At 42.8% G+C, this 23,167-nt stretch overlaps 7 protein-coding genes across 10 annotated transcripts; 4 read left to right on the top strand and 3 right to left on the bottom strand.

The window, feature by feature from the left end:
- The first annotated feature begins 31 nt into the window (after positions 1-31).
- Positions 32-16,754, top strand: LOC108106402 (ribonuclease P protein subunit p25-like protein). Of its 2 annotated transcripts, none has more exons than XM_017213412.2 (5): positions 32-201; positions 15,854-15,982; positions 16,040-16,221; positions 16,280-16,396; positions 16,455-16,754. In XM_017213412.2, exons 2-5 carry the CDS (start codon positions 15,875-15,877, stop codon positions 16,660-16,662), a joined length of 615 nt encoding a protein of 204 aa, XP_017068901.1. In that variant the 5' UTR covers positions 32-201; positions 15,854-15,874; the 3' UTR covers positions 16,663-16,754. The 2 variants fall into 2 exon arrangements, with proteins under 2 accessions (XP_017068901.1, XP_017068902.1); XM_017213413.2 differs by having other exon boundaries at positions 50-97.
- Positions 1,091-4,436, bottom strand: LOC108106394 (aromatic-L-amino-acid decarboxylase). Its single transcript, XM_017213402.1, has 3 exons — positions 4,125-4,436; positions 2,036-3,140; positions 1,091-1,927 (listed from the first exon to the last, which is right to left on the bottom strand). The coding sequence occupies exons 1-3, from the start codon at positions 4,252-4,254 to the stop codon at positions 1,381-1,383; spliced, it is 1,782 nt and encodes a 593-aa protein (XP_017068891.1). The 5' UTR covers positions 4,255-4,436; the 3' UTR covers positions 1,091-1,380.
- LOC108106396 lies at positions 7,473-8,598 on the top strand. The gene is given in 3 exon segments (XM_041819820.1): positions 7,473-7,498; positions 7,556-8,270; positions 8,272-8,598. Coding segments are annotated over 3 exon segments (1,059 nt in total). The 5' UTR covers positions 7,473-7,481.
- LOC108106393 (tyrosine decarboxylase) lies at positions 9,061-14,078 on the bottom strand. Its single transcript, XM_017213401.1, has 8 exons — positions 14,005-14,078; positions 12,828-13,024; positions 12,462-12,769; positions 11,928-12,362; positions 11,663-11,877; positions 11,164-11,290; positions 9,654-10,162; positions 9,061-9,479 (listed from the first exon to the last, which is right to left on the bottom strand). The coding sequence occupies exons 2-8, from the start codon at positions 12,955-12,957 to the stop codon at positions 9,290-9,292; spliced, it is 1,914 nt and encodes a 637-aa protein (XP_017068890.1). The 5' UTR covers positions 12,958-13,024; positions 14,005-14,078; the 3' UTR covers positions 9,061-9,289.
- Positions 16,755-17,261: 507 nt separating the features above from the next.
- On the top strand, positions 17,262-18,987 carry LOC108106395 (FAD-dependent oxidoreductase domain-containing protein 1). The gene is made up of 2 exons (XM_017213403.2): positions 17,262-17,493; positions 17,766-18,987. The coding sequence occupies exons 1-2, from the start codon at positions 17,281-17,283 to the stop codon at positions 18,873-18,875; spliced, it is 1,323 nt and encodes a 440-aa protein (XP_017068892.1). The 5' UTR covers positions 17,262-17,280; the 3' UTR covers positions 18,876-18,987.
- Positions 18,988-19,072: 85 nt separating this feature from the next.
- LOC108106399 (MOB kinase activator-like 4) lies at positions 19,073-20,454 on the bottom strand. Of its 2 annotated transcripts, none has more exons than XM_017213406.2 (3): positions 20,131-20,454; positions 19,701-20,074; positions 19,073-19,652 (listed from the first exon to the last, which is right to left on the bottom strand). In XM_017213406.2, the coding sequence occupies exons 1-3, from the start codon at positions 20,188-20,190 to the stop codon at positions 19,403-19,405; spliced, it is 684 nt and encodes a 227-aa protein (XP_017068895.1). In that variant the 5' UTR covers positions 20,191-20,454; the 3' UTR covers positions 19,073-19,402. The 2 variants fall into 2 exon arrangements, with proteins under 2 accessions (XP_017068895.1, XP_017068896.1); XM_017213407.2 differs by having other exon boundaries at positions 19,073-19,640; positions 20,131-20,453.
- Positions 20,455-20,525: 71 nt separating this feature from the next.
- Positions 20,526-23,082, top strand: LOC108106401 (ras-related protein Rab-2A). 2 transcript variants are annotated; one of them, XR_001772396.1, is made up of 5 exons: positions 20,526-20,722; positions 21,192-21,351; positions 21,608-21,944; positions 22,007-22,190; positions 22,623-23,082. XR_001772396.1 is itself a non-coding variant. In XM_017213411.1 (4 exons), exons 1-4 carry the CDS (start codon positions 20,677-20,679, stop codon positions 22,103-22,105), a joined length of 642 nt encoding a protein of 213 aa, XP_017068900.1. In that variant the 5' UTR covers positions 20,526-20,676; the 3' UTR covers positions 22,106-22,590. The 2 variants fall into 2 exon arrangements, 1 of the variants encoding a protein (XP_017068900.1); XM_017213411.1 differs by lacking the exon at positions 22,623-23,082 and having other exon boundaries at positions 22,007-22,590.
- Positions 23,083-23,167: the final 85 nt, after the last annotated feature.

Here is a 23,167-nt window from a genome sequence, read left to right as displayed (position 1 = left end):
GCGACGCCGGTAATATCGATTGGCACACGTGTGGTTAGGTTTGTTTTTATTTTGCTGTGCACAAGTTGTTTAAGTTATTTAATTATTGTTTATAAAGGTGAGTTCATGATAGGTAGTGAACTTTGGATTGGCAAAGGGAAAGAGTACAGTGCGATAGTGAACTTTGCCAGCAATATATCATAACGTTTGCCATATTTGACTGTAAGTATTTATTTATGTTTTTGTTTATCTCTTCTACTAAAACTGATAAATCTGAATGCGGTGTTGATATTTAACAAAAATAATCGCTTATACAAACTAAGTTATTCTTTCAAATGTTGGCTTTATAAAACTTACTGAATGTAGCCAAAAAAGGATATATTGCTAAATCGTTGAAAAGTGAAAACCTAATTTGGTAAAGTAAAATTTTAAATGTAAATAATGAGAACCAAGGTTCTTAACAGCTAAAAGAGCCCTAATTATTTTGCCTCAAAAAGTCATGTGGAATTTGACGTGGAAGAATACCTAAACCTTTGCCGGTATATATTAATACTATGATGAGACTTTACTGTTTAATGTATTTTTGATTAAAAATGTTTTACAAGAAGTTGAATATTAAATCAAGAATTTTGTCTAATTATTTTATTAAAATGTAAATGTGGAATTTCCTTTACACAAAAAAGATACTTAATTTAATGTCCAAGAAGAAGTTCACGTTTGTGTTTTTAAATAGGTGCTTTTAGAACAAATATTTGTAGCTTACTTATTTAATTTAAATGCATATAATAAGCTCCAATACTAGTTTCCTAATAAATGTTTAAGTTATTTATCATGATCACCAGTCAGTTTATCAAATATGAATGGCCATGGTTTTCTAAGTTGTATATACTTTCTGTCTTTGCAAATATTTTAAGTTGCCCTTATAAGGTTAAAAAGTTCATATTTGATTTTTACCTATTACACAATTGCATAATGAAAATAAAAAACAAATTCATACTTAACGTAAGAAACCAAAACAAATACCTAATAAGTTGTGAAGTGGCGGGTTGGCAGATCAAAGCGTTTCAGCGTTTTCCTAATGTAACCCCCCAAAAAACACTCGCGAAATATATTTGGTTGCAATATTTTTTTAAATGTGCATAACAAATGCCAAGATAATGTTTATAAATAAGTGCTTTTGTTCATGATAGTAACTTACGGTGGATACACAATATTATCAATTACAAATGAGTCTATGCTTAAATTACATGATATTCAGCAACAACTTAGGCCCTAAATACATAAATAAATGTACTTAAATTCAAACTGAGCAATGTTAGTCGGTAGACGTACGTGCCTCATTTCAGCTCGACAATTAATACTAAGTGGAGGTAAATTCCGAAAATTCCATCGGCCCGGCGCTCAGTTACTCGCCTCGTCCGTGTCCACGTCAGAGATATCTTTGAGTTTTGTGTTGCCGTTCTTGTTGCTGTTGCCATTGCTGTTGTTCTTATCATTGTCGTCCGCTGCTTTTTGGAAGTTCTCCTGCAGAGTTTTGGGATCCACGACCAGAATGGGTGTACACCCGTCCATGAGGTGTTCACTCTGGTTCTGGTACTGCTCCCTCGAAATGCTGCGCGTGAAGGAGAAGCGTAAAGATTTGGTCCTGGTAAGCTTCTTCTTGATGGGAGGCTTGCCGGCCACTGGTGCCACTGGCTCCGAACTGGTGCGTTCTGAGCCTTCCGGCGTGGTTGGTACGGAGCTGGATTCCAACTGGTGGTCACGCAATATTTCCTCTGCAAAGCATTTTATCTGACTCCAAGCATCTAGGATGTCCTTCTCGGAGGCGTGTTCGTAGGTAACGCAGAAGCGAATTACGTAGCGGCCGTTGAATTTGGCCGGCGTCATGTGCATCTTACCCGAGTGGTTGATCTGGGCCAGCAGCATGTGGTTGGGCTCATCGCCAGTTCTGAAAAACAAAATTTGAAATAACTAAGTCATGTTTCTTTTCCAAAATACTGAGCCCTTCTTTAAATGAATACTAGGTATTGTTGTTAGAATTAGTTGTAAGACTTACCGCATTCTGAAGCAGACCAGGCCGAGGTGGACATCGTTCCGGACCTCGAATCGCTCATCCTTGCGTACAAGCATCTCAAACTTCTTGGCCAGTGCCATGTGATTGCGGATGTACTCCTGCAGGCCTCTAATGCCGTATGTTCGGAAGACGAACCAGAGTTTAAGCGCCCGGAAACGGCGACTCAGAGGGATTCCGTAGTGGCGGTAATCCACTCCGCTCAAGTGTTCGTGGCGTAGGTACAAAGGATTGACGTTAAGAGCGCTCTTCAGGTTCATCACATCCCGCACCCACAGTGCGGAGGCATCGAAGTTCGTCAACAACAGCTTGTTTGGATTTGTGTTGAAGGAGTCGGCGTACTCCAGGCCGGCAGAGAATACCCGCATTTCGGGTAAAATAAAGGAATTGCCTGCGTAGGCGCCATCCACGTGCAGCCAAATGCTAGACACCTGGCGGCAAACCTTGCCAATCTCCGTGATATCATCGAAGGCGCAGCCGCCTGTGGTCCCTACTGTGGCCACTACGAAGAAGGGCGTTAATCCGGCGTTCACGTCGTTTTGAATGGCTTGGCGCAGCAGATCGACGCGCATACGTCCGTGCTCGTCGGCATCGATGATCCGGAGCTTTACTAATGCCATTTTTGTGGCCTTTTCAACGGAGGAGTGTGCCTCACGACTGGCATATGCGATCAGGCTGGGCAGGAAGACGCTGTCGTGGACAGTGGTCTGTCCTTTCAGTTCACTGATGGCCCGGGCACGGGCTGTGATTAGTGAGACGAGCACACATTCAGAGGCAGATCCTTGTAGTGCACCTCCGCCCGTGCTGCCTGGCGCATCCGAAACAAAGGCCTTGGGCAGGCCAAGGGCCTTGGCGTACCAGTTCATCACGATCGTCTCAAGCTCGGCAGCTGCCGGACAACTGGCCCAGCTAAAGCCAATGGATCCAATAGCACTGCTCAGCATATCACCCAGGACCGAGGGAAAGGAGTTGCCCGATGGGAAGTAGGCAAAGAACTTGGGGTGGTTCCAGTGCACCACCCCCGGCATGATTTTCTGCTCGAAGTCCTCGAGCACGTCCTTGAATGACTCCGGGGACTGGGGAGCATCGGCTGAAGGTAAACAGACAGTCGGGGGGATTAGTGGGATGGGCCTTAGATATTTCTTTTATCACCCATAAATTTGGGGGCCAGCAAAGGCAATATTTATGGCGCGGCTGTTGTTTTTGGCAGTGAGTAGAAAGATCAACAAGTAAGTCTATACGCAAGGTGTGTGTTTGCGTATGCATAATTAATTGATTTGTTTAGTTGAACTCGGGATTGCGGCGTCCATTCCGGCGTAAATATTTAACTTAGCCAACTGCGCGGAATTCGCTTGAAATTCGCCAGCGAAATCTACTCTTCAATCTGCCAGCCCAGAGAGGTAGCCGGAGATCGAAGATCGGAGAGATGGCTACCGAGTGTGCCCCAATTATGCCAGGCCCCCACCCACACACCTCATTGCGGGGCACTCGAATCCGTGGGCTGGGGATTTTCGAATAGTTTACACTCGCACATTATTCACATGACTCTTCGGGCAGCGGGCGAAACAATTAGTCAACATGATTTAACAAGTTTTTGAGAGGCATTGAGTTGAGTTGCTTATTGCTAGTTGCTCTGGCCTGGCTTTCTTTGATTATTTTGCGCAAAGCGAAATATTTTCGGATTCATTGCTAATTTGTTTGGGCATAGTTAACAAATTAGTGTATACAATTTATCACTTGTGCTATAATTAAACATTTTCCTTCTGGTTTTAGATGAACCTCAGCAGAAACAATCAACAAAATAGATCTGACTAACGAAACTTAGTAGGAATACCAATCGAGAATGATATTCCAGAAAACTACTTCAGATCCTTAGATCTGATTCGCTTTGGAGTATCTACTACTACTATTATGAATTCTTTTGGCATTGATATAAATGTCCTTATTAGGACTTAATGAAACATTCCTCTCGTAATTTAAATTTGACACAAAATAACTAATTAATTTTGATTTATTTGTCTGCCTGTTGCCGGGTTTTTGATATTTTCACACTTAGTCTTTTCTGCTTGCTCACCTGGTAGCAGTTTTTTGAGGTAACCCGGATCCAAGGTAGGCGCCACATCACGCTCTTCTATATTGGTGCCATATTGGCAAATATAATCAATCACTTCCTTGCCGTATTTGCGAAACTCTTCCACATCCATTTTGTTCAATTTACACTTTTCGTTTGTTCTTAAACAATGTTCGGATTTTATAATACGTGTCCGTTGGTACTTTATCTTTATTGGCTAACTCCTGGGGTCTAGCACAGCACACACTATATATCACGATCACTAGTAAATCACGGCTAACACGTATCGCTCGCTCGTTGCAGCTCAGCTTCCTTGACGCGAATGTCTTGGCCACTGCGCTGCAATCGTTTTTATATGGCAGACAGGCCTTTCCGCCGATCGCAAGATCGGGTACTCTCGGCTCCTCTCTTTTCGCGGCTATATCCCCTCCGTATACCCTACACCTGTGCCGTGTTAGGTGCTCGTACTGACGTTGATTGTCTCGTGATCACACTCAAGTTACTAGCCCGGAGACTCGGACTTCGTTTGGCTGGGAAACCCGCTTTGGTCATTATGGCCGATTCTCTCATTCTGCTCTCGACAACGGGCAGAGCATTAGAGCTTGCTTGGCGAAAAAGTCCCTGGTGGGCAAGGGTTTTCTGATTTGGCTTAATTACATGGTGAGTTGGAAGCCATTTGCTTTGTGATTGAGTAATTAATAATAGCTTCTTATGTAAAATTGTCCAAATTACTTAATTATAATTGAATATTTGGCTCTGAACTTTAAGTTTTGAGATACACTACCCGAGAAGCATTGATCTTCTAATACCTTTAGTTTCTCTCTTCGAGGGTCACCTGTAATTGGGATCCAATCTTGATTTTAACTACAAATGATCTCTTTCCCAGCTCCACAGTTAATTTTAATGACATTTAAATTGATTTTGAACGTGTTCCCCGGCCTTATTATAGCCAAACCTGAATACATTTCTTCTTTCGCTTTTCGGGGAACTTTTGGGACTTTTAGAAAATTTCCGACTTCTTCTAAATCCGGAACGTGTCTAAAGTGTGCGCAGAGTTTTGAAAAGATGAAAAGAAACTTGTTCTTCTAATCTCTTGTAGAATTACCAAAACTTTCCGTGGCTTATGTCTTTGGCAGCAACTATTGGGGGAATCACTTCAAGTACTCAGGAAAAAGTGGCAAACAATTGTCCAAACATTGACCAAATCCGTTAACGGAAATTGGAATGTACTAATGACCAATCCCTGGCAACAGGCCGAACTCATGACGTAGCTGTGAAGAACACCCCCCATTGTTTCATGGAATCTCCTGCCAGGTGAAACAGAAAAACACAAATATCAAAATAAACAAACGTTGCAAAATGAATTTCAACGATTTGCTTAGGTTGCGCGGTGTAGGAACTTGGAAGATAATAGGTGTGGGTGGGCAACCACGTATGAATGAATAGGCTTGTTGTGAGAGTCGACTGGAGGTCCCCCGTAATTTGGTTGGGTGCTAATTGCCAACAAGTGCTTATCTAACTCTGCCCTGTAATGATCTAACATTAGCCATGCTCACCCACCAATCAATCAGGCTTCATAGTCCATGTGCTAGTATATCAAGGCTCAAGCCTTTTCTTATTGATCGGTTTTATCTTTGCAAATGCTAATGCTTTATGTTAGGAAAGATCATTCCGAATTAAATTTTATAATTTGATCTAAATAAAAAGTCAATAAAATGGCTTTTCATCATTAAAGATTTTAAATATGGTAGGACTGTAAAAACTATGCAGGAATCCAAAATATTGAAAAGACAACTAGCAACCAGTCAAGCGTGTCAGAAACGTACTATAACATAACATACATAATAGCCGGAAAACTAGTTGCTTTTCAGTTTTTTGCTTCAAATTTCTTAAAGCAGAACATCTTCAAGTACAGATTTTATAACTTAACTAAAGAATCAATAAGGGATTGCCTTTAAATGCTGAGCTTGGCTTCCATTTCTAAACCTAAACAGAAACCTGATCATCTTTTATATTCATGTCCTTTAGCTAAAACCTTAGAAGTTTTGTTAAGAAATAAACCCTTTTCGACCACCGTTAAGAGGCTTAACCAAGCTTCAGTAAACACGGCTGACTCATTCGGCGCACGCTTTGCCGCCTTGAAGAGACTCTCGGTGGGAGCAGAGTCCGCGCGCCGAGTTTCGGTAATTGCGAGACAGAGATCGCCCGAACATCGTGACTTGCCTTATTTCTCAGCTCCTCTTGCTCGGCCTGTGTTTCGCCTGAACTTTCATTCACAGTACCAGCCGCCACAGATGACGTCGTGCGTCTAAATATAAAATCATATTCAGTTTACGCGGTCACACTTCAAGATGCTCGAGGGCCATCGCCATCATCCACCGACTCCATCCGCCTTCTGAGTCTGCTTCTGCTTAAACATGGGGGCTACGTACGTGAGATCGGGGATGCGTGTTTGGAGCGCGGCTAATGCTTTTGTTGTCTACCCATTAATTATGGCAGTTGGCACTGCCAAACACCGAACGGAATTCCCATAATGTCTCGATACAGTCGAGCATCTTTAACTTCAATTTAATAGAATGTATAAAAGACTTGGTTTGAAATATGAGTTAGTCTCAAAACTAAATTGAAACTTATGTTAATTGCAATTTAAACTAACATCTCTTTTAGAAAGTAACCTAAATGGATATATGTGAAGTTGTATAAGAAAGCTATATCTTTGATCATAAAACATTTTAACCATCTTGATCTACATTTGCGGTTTTTAAACTTCAAGTGTTAACTCTGAAGTTTGAGTTTGTGTGAAATAATTTACGCTGTTTAAACAAGCCAACGAAATAAATGGTTAGGGAAGGTTGATTTGTGGACCTTCGACTCTACGAGCGCTGCCTGTAGTTTTTGAAATTTGCATTTTTATTTTCGATGGTGCACGCGCTTGACAACAGCTGACGGATATCGGTCTGGGTCTCTTCTATTTTCGTTTATTTTGGCAATTTCGTTTGTTTTGGATTTGGCCAAATCATACCTTCGGCATTTCATTCATTCTGACTGATACCAGGCATGCTAATTTTATAGGTTCGGCTTTGCTTTGTTGATTTATTTTGAGGGAGGTGTCAAAGATTTTGTTAAATGATACTTTAATTTTATGGGCGTCAGAAGCATATAATTGGGTTTATTGGGAGAAGTAGCTCGATAGAACCGGCTTTTAATTTGAATTTCACAATGTTGGTGTAAGGAATCTGCTTTTGTGGGTCACAATGAGACGGGTTGGTTGTTAGTTGTTCTCATTAGAAAATCTCTATAGCCGAACCCTATAGTTCAATTTGACTTATATTTTAAAAATAACAATTTCTCTGCTCTAAAATGAGGCTGTTAATCTGGTAACTTGTGAATTGGGAAGTTTTCTTATACATCTCTAAGATATTCTAATGGTCTAGGTTTATAATAGTGAATGTGGCTTTTAAGGCGAGTGCCAAGTCAGGAAAAGGGACAAAGCCTTCTGATGATCCATTACAAGCTTATAATGAGGTCGTGCGGAGTCTGATAAGGAACTGGGAGGCCCCCGTTGCCTACCTTAGAGACCGAGGATTTCTGCCCAGCAACTTTGAAGATACTTCAAAAATCAAGCCCAATCTGGACGCACTGATGCAGCGTATAGAGAGGGATAAAAGGGATCAGTCAAAACCCAAAGATGCCATAGTGAATATAAAACCCAAGGAAGTACAAGAAATAAAAAAGGCCACCAATACAAGAATTCAACGAGGCTTTTTGTCACCCAACTTGGAGCAGGCGGAAGCCAAAATCACCAAGGTGTCGAAGTCGAAGTCCAAGCTGAATGAACAAGAGCAACAACTGTTGGCCATGAAGCGGCGGTTGGAACAGTTGCAACAAGAATCTACCAGACAGGATCAACCAGAATATCATAGCCAGGTCCAACTAACTCCAAAGGCTAAGGAACCAGTGAAGTCAGCTCAATCCTACGATGAAATTTTGCAACGAATGATTGAGAAGACGAGTCCGCACTTCAAACATCACTCCAATATGCGCCTGGCAGCGCTTGAAACTCGAACTGCATCAGAACCATCAGTAAACCAAAAATCTGCAGATACGCCACAGGCTTCTAAGAAGGAAAACACTGCTGATTTAGGGTCCGATCAATTTTCGTATGTATAGTGCTCAAAGTAATTTATTTGATAAAACAATCAGTGATATGCCTAAATCTAGTCGAGCGGAGAAACAGAAAAACAAAGAGGCATCTAACTTGGATCTAGAACTGGTGGCTCCCAGGTATCTGAATTGGGACATGAAAAAAGGGCAACTTGACCACTATTCAAGAAACGAGAAGGAGGCCTATTTGAATCAGTTGGTTAGAATGTTCGGTCGAAATCTGGACTTGAAGGAGACCAATAAAAAATGGAAGATGAGCAGTTTTCCTAGAAGCACAGCTCCCCTTCCCGAAGGCACACATTCTTTATCTTGATATGGTTCGAAATATATATGATCTCCGTTCTCCGTTGAGTCATAATCCATTTGGAGTCCGCGCCGGTACACATTAATTATATCCATTTCCATTTCCCATTTCATGACGATCAACAGTGATCCTACGTCATATCAATGGCATCAGCGAGATGATTTCGTTTCCGTTTGTTTACCTTGGTTAAGAAAGCAAAGAAATCACAGGATATTTCTGTTTACCATGTGTCAGTACATATGCATATTTTAGTTTTCAAAGTTGATCCAACATATTGATCTCTCGAACATATGTCATTGCAAATAAGAGGAGAACGCATGATCTTGGGTGACAGCGTGAGAAAAAGAGGTGTTACTAGAGAGGCTAACAAACAAAACAAATTCAAATGATTTTTTGGTAATCAAATTTTGACAAAAATGAAATGTGAAGTCTGTTACACAATTTGCTTTCCCCACTTCCAAGACCCAAATATAATATTTTGAAATAATATTTATTGCATTTGCTAAACAAGAAAGTTATTCGTTTGATATTGCCACCAGGGAACTTATAGCATAAATATTATATGGGAGATCGTGAGAAGCCCTTTGTTTGGTGTCCCACCGCATTGTAGATTGGTCTAGAATTCAACTAGGCGCCCGGCTTAAGGAAGCGCTAATACTGCATTATAGTAGTGTGTTTTCATAAACTGAGTGGATATTTATTAGTTGGGATTATCCCGTGTGGCCGATGACTTGCGCACAACCATGGGCGATCGTCGTGGGGATCGCTGCTCCAGTTGCTGCTGCTGGACATTCACATACTCCAACTCGTTTTCTGGAGAAGGTGAGGATCCTGCTCCGGAATTTCGACGTGACGACGAGGGTCTTACGTTCGTGTCCAGATGTCGGAAGCTGTAAAAGAAGGTTTTGTGTTTATTGATTACATTTTTTTGTGATTTTTCTAACAATCTTTATTTGCTAACCTACAAGCGGAAAAGCAAAAGATAAAATATATGTGAATCTATTTTTCTGAGAGATTTTCTATTGACTTTCTTGACGCAGCGTATTTCTCTGAACTTGACTCACCGCAACGAGACATTGCTGCCCTTCTCCTCGTTGATGCTGTTGAAGAGGAAGGCCAGTGGCCAGGATATCCACGAGTTGTGATCCACCGAACTTTGAGTCCGTATAATAGGGGCACTGCCGCGACTTACCACCGGCGATGGTAGCTCCATTGATAGCTTGGGTGTGCCTGCCTTGTTGATAGCCGGATTGTAGATCTTCGGGTCACTAACCATACGCACGAAGAAGGAGCGCTTCTGAGCCAGCGTGTCCTGCTTCTTCCGGTTCATAATCTCGGACAGCTCGTCGTGTTGCTCCTTCTCCAGCAGTTCGTTGGCAAAGTCCACGATAATGTCCCAGGCGTAGTCGATGTCCTCGGCGGTTGCATTCTGGGCAACCGCACAAAACCGGATGATGTAGCGTTCACCCACGCTGGCCGGTACCATGTGCAGTTTCCCGGACTCGTTGATTATGCTAAGCAGCTTTTCGTTCAGCTTATCGGTACCCTTCAGACGGAAGCAGACCAGGCCCAGCTAATACAAAAATTTAACTTTTATTTTCTGTTCTTCATATTATTAGTAGATGGTTTTAAGAAAAATAAAAAGGTTTTTTATTGAAAGATCATTTCAAAAAGACAATCGATTGGATTTCAACCATTGGAATAAACTTTATAAAATCTCAAAAAATCACTTTTCGAACTGATTCTCTTATTGGATTTCCCTGTATATTCCACAATTTTCTATTCGTAAACATCATTTTCTAACTAAACCCTTTGGTGTGAAGTTTACTGAGCTAAGCGAATGAAAAGTTTGTCAAATAAACACTTTATGAGAGATTAAAATGATTAAATGGGGGAGGGCAAGTCAAAACCCTGATAACCTGATGTATGTTCAGCCCCCGTGTAATGTTTTTTTATAAACTTATTCTTGTTTACGATGAAATTTTTAATTGTAACAAAAAAACGGTTCTCATCAGAGCATGAACATCTGTAGATCCGCTACCGAATCGATCACTTAATTCGATTGGGCACGCTTACGCTCAGCGAGTTCGAAACAGATGTCAGTCGCTGACTCGATGAATCACTTGTGCCTGTCTCTAAATGATTTTGTATGGCAATTATGCCAAAACACTTCTATTGCCAAAGCGAAAAAGAAATCAATTTTTTGCGCCAGTTTCTTTGCGGAATTTGGCGTGTAGTTGCGCACGTTTGCCTCACTTGCCAGGCGGGTGTGAACAAGTTCACGTCTTCGTGGCCAAGGCTCCCTGACAGAGTTTAGGCACCGATACTTGCGTTACTCGCCAATCAATTTCCCAATTATAGCTGAGCCCCACATGGAATTGGTCGGCCCTTGGTCCGAAAATAATAGACCCACACACCCACAACTTGCCTCAATGAAAATCCCACACATTTCAGTGGGGTGCACAAAAGAGCTTTGAACTTTAAGCATGATTAATTACTGGAAGAAATCAAATCAATCGAAAATAATGGGAAATGAAAGAGAAAAGAAACGAAACGAAAGCAAATGTAACTCACCTTGACTTGGTTACAGATCTCGAAGCGTTTATCTTTGAGCACCAGCTCTTCAAATCGCTTGGCCAGCTTGATATGGTGACGTATGTAGTGCTGCAGCCCGGAAATCCCATAAGATCGCAGCACGAACCTATAAATACGTTCTTCGTTCAGCATTTTGGGAAATAGTATTCAGCGTTCTTAAGTGCTTAAGCTTGCTAGATTCTTTTGGGTGAGAACAATTAGCAATGACCATGTTTGCTCGTCATGTCATGTCATATTTCGTTGTGGACTCTTCTCATCTGAGGGATAGATCCAGCGTTCATGGGGTTTAGAAAACCTGGTATTTACAACTAAATCGCAAGCAAATACCGCGAGGGCATACTTCAGTCGAACAAGTCAACATACTTAACGCCACTCCAGGCCAATCCAAAAACTATTCACTTTTCGACAATAGTCAACAGACCCATTCGCACTTGGCTGTCGAGGGCCTTTCGGTCCCCATATGGCACATGCTACATACCACAGCTTCAACGAACGAAAACGACGGCTGAGTGGAACTCCCCAATGACGATAGTCGATGGCCGCATCCGAGTAGCCGTGCTTCAGGTACAACGGATCCACCACCAGGGCTGATGTCAGGCGGATGCGGTCCCGCACCCACAGCGTCGAGCAATCGAAGTTGGTCAGCAGCCATTTGTTGGGATTCGTGTTGAATGAGTCGGCGTATTCGATGCCCTGTGAATGGGTTGGAATCAGGTTGGTTGGGCTCTGGGAAACCCACTCACCTTTAGGAGGGGCTTCAGCTCGGGGCAGATAAAGCTGTTGCCGGCATAGGCGGCATCTACATGCAGCCAGACGCCCGGGAAGCGCTGCAGCTGCTTGCCAATCTCCGGCAGATTGTCAAACGCACATGAGCCTGTAGTGCCCAGCGTGGTGGAGACAAAGAACGGCACTAAGCCCTGCAGCTCGTCTTCCTCCATGGCCTCGTAGATGGTCTGACCGCGCAGACTGGCGTCTTCGTCAGGCTCAAGGATACGCAGTTTCACGAAGCAGATCATGGCCGCCTTCTCCACGCAGCTGTGCGCCTCTTTGGAGCAGTAGGCCATCAGCTTGGACAAGAGGTGGCCTTCTTCTACAAACGGATGCTGCGCCTTGAGCCTCTTAAGGGCCTGTGCCCTGGCAGCCAGCATCGTGACTAGCACGCACTCCGATGCGGAAGTCTTTAGGCCCACAAAACACATTAGAAGACAATGGAAAATAAGTTGAAAGTTAAAGTCTTCTTATTATTAATCGTGGTGGTTTAGTGGTTTAGATGCTACCTGGATGACTCCTCCGCCAGTGCTGCCCTCCTTGAGGGCGAGAAAGTGATCCGGCAAGCCAATGGCCTTGCCCAGCCAATCAAGCACAATCGTTTCCAGCTCGGTGCACGCGGGACTGGCTGCCCAGGAAAAGCCGATGCATCCGATTCCGTCACCCAACATGTCGCCCAGAATTGAGGGGAACGAGTTGCCCGCCGGAAAATAGGCATGGAAGCGCGGATGCTGCCAGTGCGTCACGCCGGGCATGATCTTATCCTCGACATCTCGCATAATCTGGTCCCAGTCTTCTGGCTCCTGTGGTGCCTCAGCTAAGCGAGTGGGGAGTTGAGGAAGAATCTAAACCAATTTCGAGAGTGTTCGCCTTACTTGGCAGCAGATGCCGCAGATATCCCGGTTCCACGCTGGGCGTGACTCGGCGTTCATTCAGAGTCTCCAGATAGTTGCAGATGTACTCCACCATTTCCATGCCACGTTTTCGAAATTCGGTGCTATCCATCTTTGGTCGCTTCCCCAAATCGTTTTCCTGCCTGTTTTCGAATTTTTTCGTTTACCCCCACGCTGGGCTTTAGTATTAAAAGTTGGAAAATTTTTCAATGAATCAGCGAAGTGGGCGATTTTAATATAACAAAAATATTTCAATATGAAAATGCACAAATTTGATAATGTGTGCGAGAAGTTTTTTAGAAACTAAATATATTTGCCATTTTTATATATTACTTAAGTTTTGAGATATAAAAGTTATAAAATCATTCGAAAATGACAAATAAAGAGGACTTTATTTGATAATTTTACTTAACAAAATTATAAGATTAATATTGTCGCATACGTTTTTAAGGCTTATCTTTTTACTGTGTCATACCTTCGTTTTAATTTTAAAAAACATATACAAAATGGGGGTCTTTTGGTTTAAATAACTATTTTGTTAATTGTTAGCCAGCCAAATTAAAAAGTTTATATTTTAAGAGATTAGGACTTTAAGAAACTTTTTGCAATGTCGCTTAGTAGTCGCAGTTGTAGTTTCTCGGCTCTGTATTATTTTTAAAAAATTTTCAATACCCATTAAACGATCAATTAAATCGATCTAAAAAAACATCAAAATTATCCCGGATATAATAGCACAAATTGAAAATATTTTCATTTATATTCCTGTTTTGGTATTTTTAGTTTAGTTAAGCAATCCACTACAATTCCTTGGCAAAAATAAACTATTTCCTTTTTTATTTATTGGGTCTGATTTATCCCCGCTGTGTTCGAAGTTTTATTTGTGGCTTTTTATAAACCCGACTATTAAATTTTACATTGAACTTGATGTATTTATATGGAGGCTGTTTGATATTTATTTCTTCGGATGTTGTGCGTGGGTTGAACATTGTTTTGTTCCTTAATTTTGCCCGATTTATTCGCTGGTAGTTTGCATAAACACAATTTTTGTTTGTAATTAAACTGCGGTTCCTTTGGGCATTTTTAACGGCCATGTAAGATATACAATTCACAAATAGTCCACTAATTGCCAATGGGTTATTACCGGATCCGTGGCACTTACTTGAAGCTAAGAGAACTCCGGTGGTTGATTTGTATTCCGAGTCCGAGACAACGAACCGTTGGCCACGACTTGCGAAACCAAACTGATCCTTGCTCTGCGGTCTGGCCAAAAGCTAAGCTCGGTCGCGGCTGCTGCGGCTTCTCCCTCGGCTGCCTTGGCATGTCTAATGAATGCATACTTCAGTGGGCTGGAGCCGGGATGGGGTGATGGTGATGGCGCTTGGTACTTGGTGGTTGATGGCTGATGGTTGGTGCGATTGAAATGGCAAATAAATGGAATTTTTGCGACGCTTCATTCATGGCTGTGAGCGGAGGAGTGGGTGACTACCAATCCTCTTCCGTTGTGCGTGAAGATATGCAAAGCCAAGGATAGGGGAGTGAGGAATTAAATATCTACCATTGCCCATGTGAGGCTGCAACGTTGCGTATGCTTGATATTGCGTATACGCATATAAAATTAAGTTTTGAGTTGTTAAATGTTAAATGCTTAGCAAACCTAATTTTGATCTTAAAATAAAACTCAATTTGGCGATGGGTGAGTTAATTCAAAGTACGTGTTGTCATAAACATCCAACAATTTACATTGACAGGACAGCTTCCCACGACTTCCCACTTATCCTCGCCGGGGGTGCGAACCGTTTTATTAATAACTTCCGCACCAAATTGAATTATTGTTCAGGACGTACTTGATAGGAATGGTGGCTATACCAAGTGATTATGACGATGGAGATGACGACGACGACGATGGCGGGAAGGGTAGCCCAACCGGGAGCAGAAATAGAAGGAATTTCAACGCATTCCTCTCGGAAAATTCCTGCCCGTTTTCCTTTTTCAACTCGGGCTCCTTTCGTTCCGGCTGCATTGGGCCATAGAATTGTCTGGGACACGTGGCTCCATGTTCTTGCCATCATCATCCCACACAATCATCATCTGATTCCTCCTTCGTTTTCTTTTTTTTTTTTTTGTTGCTGGATGAAAGTTCATTAATAAACTTTCATTGCTGCTGTCGAATTCAGCTGCAGCTACCACCCCAGGCACTAAAATGTTGTTCGGCCTCAGCTTCAACAAGTGGCATCATGCTTCTGTGGTTATCATCCCTCGGTGACCTCCATTCTTTAGCCCTCAGTCCGCAGCCCGTTGTCTAGTGGCCGACACTAGCAGGGCTTTATTTAATGGGAAAACGCTGCGAAAACGCTCCTGCATCCGCGCTCATTTAATTGCTGTAGAAATGGTTTTTTATTGACTTTTACTTGAACTCCTCTCCAAAGTGCATTAAGTCAGAGCAAAGACTGTCAAGGTTTTGGCAAAGGGTTTGTCTTACTTCTTAGCAAAATGAAAATTGTATTTAACCAATTTATTTCAATTTTATTGACTTAAAGTTGAAAAATAAATTATAAATTGCATTTAGTTTAAACAAGAATGGATATAATATAAAATATTATCAATATTTAATAAATATAGTTAACTGCTTTTTGGATTATTGTATTCAAAAATGACTAAACATTTCTATGAATTGAAAAGTTAGATATGCATTCTATTGGATATTGAGATCAGGAAAGTGTAGGTTACATAGCCGGCCAAAAGACCTGGCTGCTTACACCATTTGCAGCTTGTTTTCTTCCATACCGCCCTGCTCTCTCGGCTCATAAACCAAGCAATTATTCAATTTGCACGGACTGTGCCAAGGCAATAGCTGCTCCGGACAGTTAACGACGAGTGGTTGGTTGTTAAGTTGGTTCTTGAGATTCTGGAGCTCCGGGGTCTTTTTCTCCCATTATAGGTTCAAGGTTATTGCTGAAGGGCTTCGCAGTGATTATATTTCTGATAGAGTAAAACAATTTTATTTGCAGATTTTAACGGACGGCCTCAGTATGATGCACTACCGCAAGGCCGAGAATGTGGAAAAAGAGCTTAGCAAAAGCGATTTGCCATTCGAGGACTGCATGCCAAAGTCCCAAAAGGACTTTCTTTGGATGCATGTAAGTACTGAAATCTAGTTCTTCGAGCCTTCTCCTAAGCGAGTTTCGTATTTAAAGGTAAAAGGCGGGACGAAAATTGGCAATGTTATTGAGTATGCTCAGGCAGCGCTAAACAAGGGCGAACACAGATGCGTGGTTTGGAGCGGATCTGGCGGCGGAGTGGTAAAGACCATATCCTGTGCAGAGGTGCTCAAGCGAAGTCACCCTGTCTACCAGGTGACACGCATGGCTTACACCAGGTGAGGTTCTCATAAACATAGCGAAGGTGTCATAACTATTATAGTGAGTTTAATATAGTGTGGAAGAGCACTGGAAGCCCCAGATGGAAGGGCTCGAGGAGATTATTGTCAACCGCCAGATACCCACCTTACACATCCTTATGAGCCTGGACGAGCTGCCGGATAGTATAGAGGGGTAAGCTTAACGAGAATCCCAAATGCAACATTCCCTTAATGCAATATTATTTATATAGCCTACAAAAGCCAAATACATCCACTGATTTCTGGGAGGGCGGAGGAGCTAAGCCCCATCCCCAACACCGTCAGCAGCAGCAGCAACAACAACCAGGTGCTGGCGGTCGACCAAACAAGCGCAACAGATCCGGACGCAATAAACCAGCCCAACAACACGGAAAACCTGCCGTAGAAGAGAGTCAGCCCACTAGTCAGAGTCAAGGCTGAGATAACCTGTACAGATAGCCAACTATAACTGTGAAAACTCCTTTGTTTGCCCTTTGTAAGGATATACAAATAAAGCCTAATTTATCACAATAGCATTATGGCATTAAAGCAATTGAGGGCAATGAAAGATTAGCTCTCCGAAGATAACGGGAGGTCTTTTATTATTCATTTTTTTTAGACATAGTATTCGAGTTTACAGTAAATGCTCTTTGGGTATAGATACCCTAATTGTTTATTTTCTGATCTTATTAATCGAATTTTAGCATTAAGTGAAGGATTTCTTTAAAAAGGTAACTCATGTGTAAATTATGTTATTAACTTCTAAATTTTAATGCATTTTTCTAAACAGATTCTAAGACTATTTTCTGAAATTGTATACTAAAATATATTTTCCTAAGTAATACTCTAAGGATGGATCTATAAAATCAAGCTTAATTTTTCATAAGAAGATGTACTTAAAATCCCTTTAAAGCAGTTCACTAAGGCACCTTTTACTGTAATTCCATTATTATTTGCTGTGCACACAAAGTACTTACGGAAAGCTGCACAAATCTAATCTGGCGGATTTCAATGGCGTTATCATCACACGAATGTGCAGGCCACCGGTTAGTGTGAAAAATGTTGTGTCTGAGACGAGTTCTGCGACCGGGTGCACTGCGTCAGCTACGGTCATTGAGTGGCAAACCACAAGGCGATGTCCTTCCCGAGAGCTGCGATGTCCTGATAATCGGTGGAGGGGGTATGGGAGCCTCTTCCGCATTCTGGCTTAAGTCCCGGACGCTCCAGCTTGGTAAAAAGCTTAACGTCCTGGTGGTGGAGCGGGATGCTGGGGTAAGTACTGACATTCCATGCTAAAATTTGTAATAGTTAAAGAATCGACGTTCGTGCTGGCATTCGGAATTTTGATAGTTAACATCACTAAGATCACTAGTGATTAGAAGCACATCCCAAGAGTAACATTTACGCTTGTCTTGAATTGTTCAAATGTAATACTAAAGGAGATACCAGACGAACAAAACCTTTCTTAATCGCTTTAAATAATAGTTCGCCTGATTTCGTTATTAAGATGATTTATTATAAGTTCTTTTTTTGTTTTTTTTTAGTACACCAGCGCCTCTACAGTGCTTTCTGTGGGTGGAGTTCGTCAGCAATTTTCGCTGGCTGAAAACATAGAGATGTCTCTTTTCGGCTACAACTTTGTGGTGAACGGCCAGAAGCACCTGGGTGATGTGGATCTTTGTTACCAGCCGAACGGCTACTTGATCCTGGCTTCTGAAAAGGGTGCGCATATCCTGTCACAGAATTCAAAGCTGCAAAACGAGTTGGGAGCCCGAAATGAACTTCTTGGTCCAGAGGCATTGCGACGCAGATTTCCGTGGCTGTCTACGGATGACGTGGAATTGGGATGTCACGGGATCGATAAAGAAGGATGGTTTGATCCGTGGGCCCTGCTCATGGGCTACAAGAAGAAAGCGCGTGCCCTGGGCGCCAATTTTGCCAATGGTTCGGTGGTGGGTTTCGAGTGGAATGACTCTGGAGCCCTTTCTGGTGCTGTGGTAGATGCCGGAGACGGAAAACAGCGCACGGTCAAGTTCGACACTTGCGTCCTCGCAGCGGGAGCTTATTCGGGTCAGGTTGCGCGTTTGGCAGGCATCGGAAATCCGGGAGCAAAGGAAGGCTCCCTGAGTGTAGCTTTGCCAGTGGAGCCTCGGAAGCGTTACGTCTATGTATACAGCACTCAGGGACGGAACTGTCCGGGCGTGGCTACACCTCTTACGGTCGACCCAGATGGCACTTATTTTCGGCGAGATGGTCTCTGTGGAAACTTCCTTTGCGGCCGCAGTCCCAGCGAAGACGAAGAGCCGGAGTGCGAAACGCTAGATGTGGACCATGGTTACTTTGAATCGAATGTCTGGCCCACACTGGCGAGCCGAGTGCCGGCCTTCGAGTCGGTAAAAATCCAGAGCAGTTGGGCGGGATACTACGACCACAATACATTCGACGCAAACGGAATCATTGGGAGACACCCTCACTATAGAAATCTCTTTATAGCGGCAGGATTTAGCGGGCACGGCATTCAGCAAACTCCAGCTGTGGGTCGAGCCATATCCGAACTAATCCTGGACGGTAAGTTCACCACACTGGATCTTTCGCGCCTCGGCTTCGAACGCCTTGTGAACAAGCAGCCCATGCTCGAAGTAAATATCGTTTGATGAAAGTCTCTCAGGCGGCAAGAACCCATCTTTGTTGTGTGTATGTACTTCTTTTATTGCAATTTGTGTATATAGTAATTTTGTATAGTAAAGTTCACGTTTTAGTCACGTACAGCTTTGTTGGTGTTTTGGCTGCCAGTTTTTAAAGGGAATTTGGTTTTTGGGGTTCTGATGTGGGTTCAGCCACAAGAAGGTCGTGTGTCTACATATAATTTATTTAAAATAAGGAGTTAAACATAATCGTAATATAACTTGCGGAATAATTGCTGACTTAGGATCAGATGGGGCGAACGATGTTGAGTGGGCCTGCTTATATCTGGGTCTGCCCTTGTTACTTAGTTATCGTTATGTAGCTCTATGTGAATTTGACATTTAAACTACATACAAGATTTGCATTCGAGTCGGGTTTCCTCCGTCCATGTTTCTCTGTCAGGGTGAGCCCACTCGAGCTGCAAGCTATTGGTAAATATAAATATATGTATGTTGAATGAGTGTTCTATAAGAGTCTGACTGATCTAAGCGAGCGTCTATGCCTCGCTTTCGCCAGGTGCTGCGTTCTCGCCCACGTTGATGGGCACGATCAGATTCTCCTTAGACATCAGATTGTATTTTGTGACGAAATGCGTAAATCGGTGGCACAGATACGTCTCGGCCTCGAACTCGTCAAAGATGCGACGATGGTGAAAGTAGGCATGCGAGAAGATTCGGTAAACGCGCCGGCACACAGAGCCCAGCTTGGTCACTGACGATTCCTTGATGGACACCCTGTGGGAAACACTTTGCTCATTATGTGGCTAGTTCCAGATAGCCTGGGATCCCTCATACCTGCTCGGGAAGTACTTGTTGCTGTTAAGCAGACAGGCGGCCCCGTCCAATGTGTGGCGAGTATAGTCAATGGCCGGACACTCCTTGGGCGTCTTATGGGCAGCGCACAGGAATATCCACTGATCGGTAGCCGTCATCTGGGTGCACGTCGACGGTGAACACTCCTTTTGTAGCCGCACGGCCAGACCATTCAACTCCATGCAGAACTGCCGCAAATGCTCGTACTTCCAAACGCCCTCATCCTGCGCCTCAGGCATGGTCAGGATGAGCTCCACGTTGCTCGGGTCACGTTTGATCAGTTGCTGAATGTACTGTTGCACTGCCAGCGTGCTGTCCATCTCCTCAAGGGGTTCGTCGGGCCAGCGACAGAAGTCCTAGAAGGTGGTCAATTGGTTGAGGTTCCGGTATTGGGATAATGGTTAGTACTCACCTTGGATTTTGTGCCTGGCCGGTTCCTACGCAATATTGTCGAGCCGTCAGCCATCTTCATGTTTCACCTGCTCGGAGACGCGATGATCCACAACGCCTGTGCCTACGCCTTGGGGAGAAAATCGCTGGCAGAGCCTGAATTTTAGCGCAGTCCCTGCCCCACTGGAGTCTCCGGATTTGGGATCCTGCACTGTAGTTATCTGAATGGATTCTACTTGCGCTGGCGCATTTCACAACAATTAAATAGCGTTTATCCAAAACACTTTGCTTTGTGCGAGAAAATTTCTGACAAATTCTACATACATACATATGCCTATCGATTGGGCAGAGTCAGTGAGCTGTTATCGCAGTCATATCGCTATCGGTCGGTTTTTAGTATGTTTTTGGTACTTCCGTTAGCCCTGGTCGCAAAGTGGCCACACTGTCGGGAGCCAGTCATCATAAATACGAACAGATTGGAAAACTTACAAGAATTGCGTATTATTTGTGGTATTACGAGATCGAACTTTCCAAAAGCTAACTTGCTGTAATCCACTTATCTGCAAACATGTCCTACGCTTACTTGTTCAAATACATCATTATCGGCGATACAGGTGAGTGGATACTGCGACTCCCCTTTGAAAGGGAATGGCCAGTGAAAAGTTGGCCATTGTTAGGGAAACAATCTGTAATTGGCAAACAAAACAAAGAGTATCGGAGGTGCAGAGGTCGCTCTAATCTAGTGATTTTTGGAAATAAAATAAGAGATAAATGCCAACGGAGAACTCACGAGTCTACACAAGTATAACGAGGGAGTCGGGCGGCCGAAGGAAAAATCAATAAAACCATAACAACGCATACAGGCGTTTACTGAGATGGGAGTTTCCGGGGTGCGGGGTTCAACCCACACACTAAACCCTGCTGCTGAGTCACCCAACCACCCCCTGTAATTGAGGGATTCCGCCCCAAAGAGCCACGGGCTTATCAGCATTCTGCATTTTGGGATGCCCAACAGCTGTTGGCAGTTTTTCAGCCATTTCAACTTTCTCCTGCTCGCCAACTAACCTTTTGCTTTTTCCTTAGGCGTGGGCAAGTCCTGTCTGCTGCTCCAGTTTACGGACAAGCGCTTTCAGCCTGTGCACGACCTGACCATCGGCGTCGAATTCGGAGCTCGCATGATCACCATCGACGGCAAGCAGATCAAGCTACAGATCTGGGACACAGCTGGACAGGAGGCTTTCAGGTTCGTACAGTGTTAATGTTATCGTGTTAATTTTATCGAGTTCTAAAAACCATTCTAAAAGTTTAGGAATAATTTTTTAGTGTTAATTCCAAATGCAGATAACTTGCAGTTCTTAGAGGTCTCCTAAAGTAATCAAAATTTAATGCAATTTTATAACTTGCCTTTCCAATGATGCATAAATGGCAACTAAATTTAAAGTGGCCTCTTATTATCAGTGAGAAGAAATCTTTTAAAAACATTTAATTTTTTCTACCAGGTCGATCACACGATCGTACTACCGCGGAGCTGCCGGTGCCCTGCTGGTTTACGACATTACAAGGCGAGAGACCTTTAACCACCTCACCACCTGGCTAGAGGATGCGCGCCAGCACTCTAACTCGAACATGGTGATAATGCTGATCGGTAATAAGAGCGACTTGGACTCGCGGCGCGAGGTAAAGAAGGAGGAGGGTGAGGCTTTTGCCAGAGAGCACGGACTTGTGTTCATGGAGACGTCAGCGCGTACGGCAGCTAACGTGGAGGAGGCGTTCATAAACACGGCCAAGGAGATCTACGAGAAGATCCAGGAAGGAGTCTTCGACATCAACAATGAGGTGAGTACGATGCAATTAGCTTTCAAAATCGTTGAATTAATAGTTCAAATGTTTTTTCTCAGGCAAACGGCATCAAGATTGGCCAACAGCATTCGCCCACAAACCCATCGCTGCCAGGAGCCGGAGGAGCAGCTGGAGCAGCAAACAGTGGCTGCTGCTAGGAGTAAACCGCAGATGCCCGTTTGCAATTCTGGGATAGACGTAGCCGCTTCTGTAAAAGCTACTTTAGTGACTAACTAATAGAAGGTAGTTGAAGGGACATATTTCTTGTTTTCTATCTCAACCGTAACTAACCACGTAAACATAGCTACCACTTAACTAGCATTCAAACACTAAGCGTAATGTTAAACCATAAAGATCAGGCAACTACAAGAAATCACATCTCCTTGTTCAGCTACGTTTTAATTTACCAAAAGAAACCAAAAGGAAAGAAATCCGAAATAAACCAAAACCTACAACATTTGTGTATGTGAATGTGTCGTGCGTGATTTCTAAATTTTATAAAGTTGATCGAAACATTTATTAATGTTTTATGCATGTATTTTGTGTATATTGAAATTAGTTTGCTAGTTACTTCGTGTAAAGACCGATAGTTATACATTGGGATCTTAACAAAATGATGTGTAATATATAAACCAAACTCAAACTATGTGAATTTTCATTGTGATTCGTTTTCAGTGAGGTCCAGCTCCGACATGCTGCGTCACGCCCCTTTCTTGCAATGGGTATCTGCTCCTCTTCTATACATACATATAAAGACATAATTACATATATGAATATTTTTACGTTTCCTTTTCAACGCATTTGCTTTGTTCATATTTTGTTGTGCAATCCGCTATAGTCTTTATACATACCTTAGAAAAAGAAAAAAGTACTTTAACAAAATATACAAAACATGCGAGCTGAAATGGGATTATATAATTTACACACTCAACTTGCATTAACAGTGAAAACACGTAAATGCTGTTCATGCGATTCAATGATCAATTTAGTATTTTACGAAGTTTATATATTAAATTAAAGGCGATTGCCAGACAAAACGAAAGATACAACTGTAAACGTAAATCAAATTATTTATAATATTTGTATTTGCCCAACACAATGCAGAATAATAAATATACATACTAAATATTAAAAATGCGGATTGAATAGTGGCTTGTCTTTGGGAGAATATAAAGTCTATTGAACATTTCCAAGTCTGACTGACTATTTGCTAGAAATCC

This window comes from Drosophila eugracilis, unplaced genomic scaffold, assembly GCF_018153835.1.
Source record: "Drosophila eugracilis isolate 14026-0451.02 unplaced genomic scaffold, ASM1815383v1 contig_1765, whole genome shotgun sequence".
In the NCBI taxonomy this organism is placed as follows: Eukaryota; Metazoa; Arthropoda; class Insecta; order Diptera; family Drosophilidae; genus Drosophila; species Drosophila eugracilis.
The sequence above is the reverse complement of the archived record's forward strand: the minus strand, read 5'-3'. Positions and strand labels throughout refer to the sequence as shown.

Bases quoted from the DNA above. Each gene is read 5' to 3' on its own strand.
- LOC108106399 (XM_017213406.2), bottom strand. From the start codon at position 20,190: ATGAAGATGGCTGACGGCTCGACAATATTGCGTAGGAACCGGCCAGGC. The intron at 20,075-20,130 runs GTGAGTACTAAC...ACCACCTTCTAG, and splicing joins GGCCAGGCACAAAATCCAAG to GACTTCTGTCGCTGGCCCGA. The intron at 19,653-19,700 runs GTATGAGGGATC...TAATGAGCAAAG, and splicing joins AACAAGTACTTCCCGAGCAG to TGTTTCCCACAGGGTGTCCA.
- LOC108106394 (XM_017213402.1), bottom strand. From the start codon at position 4,254: ATGGATGTGGAAGAGTTTCGCAAATACGGCAAGGAAGTGATTGATTAT. The intron at 3,141-4,124 runs GTGAGCAAGCAG...GTTTACCTTCAG, and splicing joins CCTCAAAAAACTGCTACCAG to CCGATGCTCCCCAGTCCCCG. The intron at 1,928-2,035 runs GTAAGTCTTACA...TTTGTTTTTCAG, and splicing joins CTGGTCTGCTTCAGAATGCG to AACTGGCGATGAGCCCAACC.
- LOC108106401 (XM_017213411.1), top strand. From the start codon at position 20,677: ATGTCCTACGCTTACTTGTTCAAATACATCATTATCGGCGATACAG. The intron at 20,723-21,191 runs GTGAGTGGATAC...CTTTTTCCTTAG, and splicing joins CATCATTATCGGCGATACAG to GCGTGGGCAAGTCCTGTCTG. The intron at 21,945-22,006 runs GTGAGTACGATG...GTTTTTTCTCAG, and splicing joins TCTTCGACATCAACAATGAG to GCAAACGGCATCAAGATTGG.
- LOC108106393 (XM_017213401.1), bottom strand. From the start codon at position 12,957: ATGGATAGCACCGAATTTCGAAAACGTGGCATGGAAATGGTGGAGTAC. The intron at 12,363-12,461 runs GTAGCATCTAAA...GTGGGCCTAAAG, and splicing joins CTGGCGGAGGAGTCATCCAG to ACTTCCGCATCGGAGTGCGT. The intron at 11,878-11,927 runs GTGAGTGGGTTT...ACCCATTCACAG, and splicing joins AGCTGAAGCCCCTCCTAAAG to GGCATCGAATACGCCGACTC.
- LOC108106395 (XM_017213403.2), top strand. From the start codon at position 17,281: ATGTTGTGTCTGAGACGAGTTCTGCGACCGGGTGCACTGCGTCAGCTA. The intron at 17,494-17,765 runs GTAAGTACTGAC...GTTTTTTTTTAG, and splicing joins TGGTGGAGCGGGATGCTGGG to TACACCAGCGCCTCTACAGT.
- LOC108106402 (XM_017213412.2), top strand. From the start codon at position 15,875: ATGATGCACTACCGCAAGGCCGAGAATGTGGAAAAAGAGCTTAGCAAA. The intron at 15,983-16,039 runs GTAAGTACTGAA...TCGTATTTAAAG, and splicing joins AGGACTTTCTTTGGATGCAT to GTAAAAGGCGGGACGAAAAT. The intron at 16,222-16,279 runs GTGAGGTTCTCA...AGTTTAATATAG, and splicing joins ACACGCATGGCTTACACCAG to TGTGGAAGAGCACTGGAAGC.